The sequence below is a fragment of the Apaloderma vittatum genome, unplaced genomic scaffold, assembly GCF_000703405.1.
Source record: "Apaloderma vittatum isolate BGI_N311 unplaced genomic scaffold, ASM70340v1 scaffold31882, whole genome shotgun sequence".
Classification (NCBI taxonomy): Eukaryota; Metazoa; Chordata; class Aves; order Trogoniformes; family Trogonidae; genus Apaloderma; species Apaloderma vittatum.
In genome coordinates, this window is record NW_009703763.1 from 6,440 (window position 1) to 15,383 (window position 8,944).

The window sequence follows — 8,944 nt, forward strand, 5'->3', positions numbered from 1 at the left end:
TCATATTTTTAGTCTTATGACATGTTTTCTTTCATCATTTAAGAGCGTTTACAGGAAGATATCTGCGTTAGGCTTTTAGGGTTTCTTTCCTTACAACTTATTCACAACGTACCAGCATTGCTGTGAGAGGGATATCACCAGACTGAGTCTTTTAAACCCATTTCTCATGTAGGACAGTAGAATATCCACTTTAAGTCAATACAAATTTGGGCTGAATAAGGCATGCTATGAAAGGGTTTGCTTTTATGCAAGACTTTTTTCACAAAAGGAGTAGTAAGTCAATCTTTTTAGATGCACAGAAAGGAAAATAACCACCAAACTCTGTGGCAGAATTGGATTTATTTATAAGTTATGGAATCAGAAGTTATTATTAAATACAAATAATACAGAAGAAAACACAAAACTTGTTCAAAAGAAACAGGAGAATGACCAAGTGAACAAGATCATGCTGGAACTGTGACTAGAAATCACTGTTTTCTGTGATCATTCACTTACATTTAAAGTAAAACTAAGCATAAAGAATTTGGAACTCTTTCACAGAATCACAGAATGGCGTAGGTTGGAAGGGACCTTAGAGATCATTTAATCCAACCACCTGCTGCTCCTGTTCAGGAAAGGCACAGTGTTTCATGGAAAACAATGAATGAATAGTACCAGATAAAGATTTTCTGCTTTTAGTAAGCCAAGCGAATTTTGCATATAGCGTAAGTCCTTTAACTCATCCCCAATTTGACATGGAAAATCATAATTTAACCATGTCACTAATCTTGCCACAATGCAATTCATAGTTCTTTAGCAAGGTCAAGAACAGCTATAGTTTTTAAGGTGAAAGCCTGAAGTACTCACTAGCAGTTAGTGAAACCAAAATTTCCAAGAACTGTTGACAATCTATTGTTTATTGTAAATCATATAGGCTTAGTTTTCAAAATCTATATTCACATAAAACAGGATAAAATATAATTTTCTAGTTTTTTTTTTCATTTGGCTGGCTTTTCCAATGCTCCTGTGACCATATGAGAATGTTTAAGTAACCTGTGTGCCACATGTGAAAATATCTGAGTACATGAATATGCTGACTTTCATTCCAGAGAAGATCTATCTATTCTCCAGGGACTTTCGGCTCAGCATGAAGATCAGGAGACCGTATGAAGAGATGTCTCCCCTTTTCCTTAATTCCTGATTGATTTAGATGCCTTAATATAATCTTGTTCATTTTCTTAAGATCTTCTATGTTCTTCTTTTCAGATATTAGTCTGCTTGATATTTGGTCCAACTCGTTTCTAGTTTGAACTTGAAAAGGAACAGGTACCATGTTAAATTGGCAACATGTAAGTCAAGAGCATCACCACCCTCTCTTGTATTCCTCTGCGAGTTTGTAAGGAATTATGATGAGTACAAATACTAAACAGGAAAACAACTGCAGAACCTAATGATAAGAAGTTATGCATCTGGTAGGGTTATCTATTCACCACATTCTTCAATTTCTTATTTTCTCTTTTACTTAGTTTGGTGCAGTGTAATAAAATCAAATGAAGCTGAGGCAAATTTTGTAGTCTTCAAGAGTATATCCACTTCGTTAGTGCCCACAGGGGCTCCAAGATGTTCTTTCTGAGCAGCCTGCACCTGTGCAATTAATAAAACACAAAGCAGACTACAGCCATATCACTGGATTTCCTAAAACGTTTAGTTTAAATGAAAATTCTTGCAAATACTGGCATTCGAAGGCCAGTTTCCTCTGGAACACAATATGTATAGTATCTGTCATGTACTCTTCTTGAGCTATTTTTATTTCGGCCTCCTGAAGTTTACAAAATTTACCCATGGATTTTGAAGATTAAGTATGCAGTGCCAATGCTAAATGAATCTATGTCTATGGATTGCAAACATAATCTGAAATTACGTTTGTAATGTAATGTGAAACACTGCTGGAAATTAGTTTCAAAACCCACAAGCCTCTGCAAACCTCAGCCCAAACAAACTCCTTTAGTCCCTGTAAGTAGCCTTCTCTCTGTTTACCATTTTTCCACTAGAGGGGCACATTTCTCGTTTTTCTATACCAAGGCTCTACTTTTAGCAGCTCCTCATTAAAAGAAGTATGGAATTCAAGTATGAGATATTTTAGTTAGGGTTTTACAATCATGACACTGAACATTTCCTTTGTGCTCTTGTCTAATATTCTGTTCTTTGAGCACTTGTGGGCAAATTCAGTCAAGGGTTAGGATTTCCTGTTCAAAAAGGAAAATGAGGATTGTTGCTGTGCTCCAATGAACTCTCTGCTATAGGATAAAAGAAATCTTGATTTCACACAGATTCCAATTAATGCAAAATGGACTTGTAAGTTAGAATAATGCACGTTGTACTGCGTTCAACACCATTAGGCCGGAAAACCCCAGGATGGCAAAGGCTTCATAAACCAAGTTTTGGCTACATCAGCCCGATAGACCACCTGAAGCAGAACAATGGTTATATCTACAGACTCAATTGGCTATGTGCCAATTACGTAATTTTTAGTTTCTTATGTTTGAGCTTTTCTTAGTTCCAAACCAATTTCCAGTCAGTACTTAGCTGGCAACCTTCAGTTCTTTCTTCAAGTAGCCTGCTGTAGGTGTTAACCTGGGTGTAATTCCAGTTTCAATGGAATGACACCAATGCTGAGTTTTACCTGGAAAGGATTGGAAGGTACATATTCAAAATATCTCATTGCCCTACAGTCATCTTTAAAATTTAATTTAATTTCCAGTCAGCATTTTTAGCAACACAGTATAACCGCATTGAGCTAAACTCTTCAGAACTCTTCAAGCTCGCAAAGCCTTTTCACTAAGAGCAATACTGTGCCTTCTAACTGAGTAGAGGCCTGTGCTTTTGCACCCAGGACCAAGACCAACTGCCCATAACCAGCCAAAGCCTTTGACCTTTGACAGCAGTGGCATGTTATACGGTAGCATGAGGCATTTTAGCAAAGTTCTTCCAGTTGGCTCTACATTTTTAAGAATCATTCTTTTGTTTACTTACTTATTAAGAATATTACAAATGAAACAAGTGCCAAACTGACGATCAAAGTAAGAATAAAGATGACGAAGAACAAGCATTGGTTACTTATGTTGCTCCCTGCCGTATTTTCTCCAGTACCATCAGTGTTCTCTTCCTCATCTGTTATGAGATATAACAAATCACTTGGTGATAAAGTTTGTTACGATTGGTTAGGATAAACATTACAAAATGCTTATGACTTCATAAAATGATGCAGAAAACATCGTAACTTTGGCCAACATATTTTATTTCCTTTGATATTGCATTAGAAGGGAAGAAATCAACTTTATGAGCTCAGTTTGAATTTGCAAGTATAAAACTCAATACATCTATTACAGCTGTTAGAATGTATTCAACAAAAATGTTTCTGTTGTTGAAATACACTGTTTTGCTGAAGTTGACCTGTTTTACAGCTCAATTTTACATGTATGAAGATTGAAATAAAAGCTTTTTATCAGATGGCTTTCTAAGAGCCTCAACCTTTTCAAAAGAGAAGAGTGAAAAATCTAGGTACAGATTTATCCTCCAGATTTGCTTCTTTTTCTGTTTGACATCAGAAGTATCCCTGGGATGATTAATTTCCCGAATTAATTATCTCGGTGAAGCTCCCGATGTTGGATAGGATGAATGTAGGTCTCGACTTTTTATCTTATGACAAATGTTTTCAATATTCTTCTTCTTTAGTTTTTCTTGGTTTAATTCCAATAAAAAATGAGGTACATAGCCTCCCAAATTATCAAAAATGGAATAGACCCTCACATGTTGCCCTTCAAGCACATGAAGAATGAGGGGAAAAATGGACCAATATTTGCTATGTTGCTCTCGAATCAGTGTGGCATGCCATTTTATTGCTTTTTAAAGAATGTGTTGCAGATAGTGAAAGTCGGTAGTTTCTCTCACTGCAATAGTTGTGATCAGATGAGAGGTGGCAATAAGCCCTAAATAGAACAGGTAAAGTCAAGTGAACATCATAAAGAAATTCATGTGAATATAAAAGAAAAAAAAATCATACTTGACCCAAATTTGTTTAAACCCAAATTTGCATACTATTTTAACTACTTACTAATGTTTGGGTTTACTTTATGCTTTTTGGGGAGTGGAGAGCTAATATAATTTCTTTTTTGGTGTCAGTCTCACACATAGTAAAATTACATGCAAATTGCTATAATTTCTCCTGCTGTAATTGCTGTCTTGCTATTCTGAAAGGGACAGTAGCATTTGCATCTGTGAAAAATATATTTCTAGGTCGTGTTCTTGTTTTAGCTCGTAGAAATCACTGAGGTCTTTGCAACTGAGCCTGTTGTGATAAAGCTGGGGGAAGGCTGCCTATACCATTACAGCACTTCAGTAATGAACCAACCTGGGGCTGAGCAATTCACTGAGCTAGCAGGAGATCTCTGGGAATATCTCTGGTTTTCTTTATTGCATTAAACACGCTCCTGCCTGCAGGTAAGCTACAACCTTTTAATATTTGAACTGGGGAGGATGTGTGTGTGTGTGTGTGTATTTTTATTCACTTAGCATTCATAACAAATGCATCATATACTAAGTGCCTGCACCAGTATTGCTTTCTTATCAGAATAATAAGGATGGGGAGGGCCTGCAACTGCTGTCTTTCAAGCATACTAAGCTATCAATAGACGTCTCAGAAGTGGTCTCTGCTTGCTCTGCCTAATAAATGCTTCTTGCTATTTCAGCTGGCTGAACATGCCAGACTGCAGGGTTGTCAGGAATCAGTGAACACACATTCTTGCCAAACTGCAGAGAGTGGGACCATTTTGTCACCTAAAACACAAAGAAATTACTACATGGCTGCTGCCAGAGCAGTCAAAAAGTGTATACATATACAAAAAGTATATACAAAAAGTGTATACAAAAAGTGTTTGATTATGCCAGGTCAGATTCAGCCACCGAACAAAGGGACTGCTGTGTACTGCAGCGCTCCTGAAACACCGTTTTAAAAACACATTTGGCAGCTGCTATACTACTAATAGATCGTTCACAAGATTTTTGTAATTATCAGAAATACATATTAGGCTACTCTTATTTATTGCTGAAATTTAGGGAGGGGCACGCATGTGATTGTTCTACAAAACCATATATGATTCCACAGAACCTTGTATATTTAGCAGGAAAGTAAACAATACTGTCCAATAAAAATTACAAAAGAAAGCAAGACAGTCACACTGCAAAGGGTTTCTCTGACATTAAAACTGATTCCTCCAATTGCCTCATTTTGTAATTGTAGAAATGACAATGTCAAGATAATATGTAAATTAAAATATTAAGTATCTTATGCCTAACATCTTTATGTTGAATATAGAAACCAGCACCACTCTAGTTAATTGCATTAGGAAAACTTCGAGGACTCAAAACCAGAAGTAATGAAAAAGTATTTAAGTTCTGTAACTAGAATCATGATTATGTTATGGTCATCTGAAATTCATTTAAACATAGGTGTCATTCTGTAATTTACTTCAGACAAATTTGCCAATATAGTAAGGGAAATAAAAGCAAATTCAAATCTTCTTTATGTGGAATCTTGCTTAAGACCTCCAGGTTTGAGTCATAAACAACTCAAGTATATTTTTAGGTATAATTACCTGAAAATATACTTGCTGCCATGAGAAATCAAAGATAAAAGCCATGTAAAACCAGTGGAAGTATGAAAGCTCATATCTGAAACTGTAAGTAAAGAGAGACTGTGAATTAAAATGCTTGAAAGTCTTATGGGGTCCCTCAGATAACTAGTTTGAGTTCTTCGGAGATGTTCTTTGAAAGAATGAACAGAAATTCTCTGATGTTTCTATTGCTACGTGTGAATTTCAGTGCTCATGAAGAGTTAAGATGCTATTTCTGTAGCAGGTGTGCATTGAGCATTAGTAGATATATTATCCTGCAAGGGATCACTTTGTGAATCCCAGTGACAATGGAAGGCAACTCCAGGCTTGACAGTGAATCTCTAGCCAAATGCAAGTATTTTCAAGAACCTAGTAACTGAAATAGCAGGAGCAGCTAAAGCATTAATCTGATTTGTCTAAATTACGTAATATTTTTTCTTGGATTTTTCAATACAGAGCTTGACATATACACATTGGCCTATTAGGCTCTTGGTATCAAGTGATGCACAATGAGGTCAGCTTTTTCAAATGTCATGTGTAACTCTTTTCTGATGGCCTATTGTATGTATAGAAAACCATGGCACATCACCTATCGTACGTACCTAGCGCATGCTGGGATCCATCTGGACAAACATTTAGTTTGTTTAGGTTATTTAAGGAATCAACTACATAAAGTTTTCCTTCTTCATGAGCGTCAGGCAGGTTAATATCCAAGGAAGGCCTCTCCATTGTATCTAAAAGAAGTAATAATTAAAAAGGTAAAGTAAAACATGGACATGGGAAATAACTGGTTACAGTTGGTGTCCTGTTCTAAGGAAATGCTGAGCAGCCTTAACAGCCCTTAAAATAAAGGGATTTGAAGGACCAGCACACGTACTAGATCATGAAAGCAAGGACAAAATAAATACCACTTGTTTATTCTTGGAGATCTTTGATGAGTATAAGATTTTATTTCTACCATTGTAGTTGTGCATGTGTATACCTATACAAACATATACATATGTATATGCATGGAAGAAGAGAGAAAGCAAAGAATCTATTGGACCAGCTCCAGCATTGATTTGAATGTTTGCTAATTGCTTGTATAACTCTTTTGTTCTGTTGTGCACTTCACAAGATAGAGGGTGATATTCTGACAGCAGTGAAAGCCAAACCTTCACTAACACTGCCAGGAAGGATGTCACTCAGGTCCTCTGCTTTCAGCGTGAAATAATTCAGAGATAAAACAGAGAAAGCACATAAGGGTGTAGGAGATAAGCAGCCAGAATATGGGTCTGCTTATGAACCTTGGAATATCACTGTGAAGTTATTATCTGTGAAAAACGAAGCAAAAAATGGTCTTCTAATGTGGTTGTATTTTCCATAGGTATTAGTTTTGGACAAATTAAAGGCTGATAGTAAAGCCTTTTCTTCACGCTAGTAGTCCTGGCTTTAAAGGAAAGCATTGAATGGGGCCCAAACAGCAAAAATAGTTTCTCTGCAGAGTCTGGGTGCATAAACTCATTGAATGATTGCTTATAAGAACACAGCTATGAAGGAATACTATATACATAAAGAAGAAATACCTAACCAGGCCGCTCTTTGAATTGCACATTGTTCTTTAACAGCATTTTAGTTTTCTTTATGCTACTCTGATTCAAAAAATGTCTTCTAGAAGCAAGCTACAGTTCTAGCCATAAGGAGATGCAATTGCTCTTATTAGGCATCATAGACTACCCAGGTCACTGAAGACACCTGCTGTAACTACTGAAGAAAAATATGTACTTCCAGGTAATAATCCTCTTATTCTAAGGTAGGTCTTTTTGACCTTACAATCGCAGGCTAAAGGTACCTTTCCCTTGCTAGTGAATGTGAGAGGGGAGCTGACAGAGATTAGTTTAGACTTGGAGCCAAATACATCTCACCCATTTAGTATTTTACCAAAGCTCTCAAGTTCAATTTTACCTGCCAGACATAATTCAGCACTTCACGGGATGCAAACCTCCTGCTGATGGAGGATTTTGAGCACCTAAGGGTGATTTCTGAATCCTAGATGGGCTGAATTGCCCTTGACATGCATCTCCCTCTCTCCCTCTCCAAGTAACAGAGAACAGAGTGTGACTGGGTTCCTAACCTAGCACTTAAAAAATAAAGCTTGAGGAATACAAGCATGTTTACAGTAAATCATAGAATCATAGAATGGCCTAGGCTGGAAGGGACCTTAGAGATCATCTAGTCCAACCTCCCTGTCATGGGCAGGGACGCCTCTCAACTAGATCATGATACTCAAGGCTCCATCCAACTTGGCCTTGAACACCTCCAGGGAGGGGGCAGCCACAACATCTCTGGGCAATTTATTCCAAAGTCTTGCCACCCTCACACTGAAGAATTTCTTCCTAAGGTCCAATCTAAATCTATTCTCCTTCAACTTAAACCCATTTCCCCTTGTCCTATCAGTGGACACTCTTGTAAAAAAGTCCCTCCCCAGCCTTCCTGTAGGTTCCCTTCAGGTGTTAGAAGGCAGCTATTAGGTCCCCCCGAAGACTTCTCTTTTCAAGACTGAACAATCCCAGCTCCCGCAGCCTGTCCTCGTAGCAGAGGTGCTCCAGCCCCTGGATCATCCTTGTGACCCATCCTTTCCTTCATCAAACTGAATATGCAGAATATTGTCATGATTCCCCCAAATTTGTGCACATAGTCAAGCATTCACTGAGCCTCCATAAGTCTGAGGACAAAGTGCTTCAATTACCCCTGACAATGGGGCTGGTTCTCCTCTTAGTGGGGATTGACAGGCCTACACGTGTACTTTTATATTCATATTGAATTGAGTGTAAGAAAAGATTACAGCTTATTTTTTCTCTGCTCAGAATTGTTGCTGCAAAATATGAAGATAAGGTAGAAAAGCTGGCATAGCAGTAGTTACCCTTACCCCGCGAATGACTTTTAGGTGTGCAGCAGTGATTTCAGGACAGGTGCCTCCGTCCCCTGTTCTTCCCCAAGTACACCGTGTGGTGCCAGGCAGTGTGATCTGCGAGCCACAGCCCCACCAGCGCTGGCTCTGCTACCTCCTCACAAGCACATCCGTGGCCAACTGCAACCGTTACAGAGCCTGGCATTTCAACAACGGCGTGCTCAAAGTTACCACCTCGTCACAGAGGCTTTGGGTTATTTTTAGCTTCTGAAGAGTAGTTTCTCGTGAGGATTTTGATTAGTACCTCCCTGCAACTTCAGGGAAGACTCTTCTTAACAACTTGAGCTGTAATAAATGTGAGTACTTGTGATTCGTAAATAATATTATATATTATTATATGTTA

General features: G+C 37.9%; 1 protein-coding gene across 1 annotated transcript; it reads right to left on the reverse strand.

The window, feature by feature from the left end:
* Nucleotides 1-1,099: 1,099 nt before the first annotated feature.
* Nucleotides 1,100-6,380, reverse strand: LSMEM1 (leucine-rich single-pass membrane protein 1). The gene is made up of 3 exons (XM_009864739.1): nt 6,254-6,380; nt 3,013-3,150; nt 1,100-1,290 (listed from the first exon to the last, which is right to left on the reverse strand). The coding sequence occupies exons 1-3, from the start codon at nt 6,378-6,380 to the stop codon at nt 1,100-1,102; spliced, it is 456 nt and encodes a 151-aa protein (XP_009863041.1).
* Nucleotides 6,381-8,944: the final 2,564 nt, after the last annotated feature.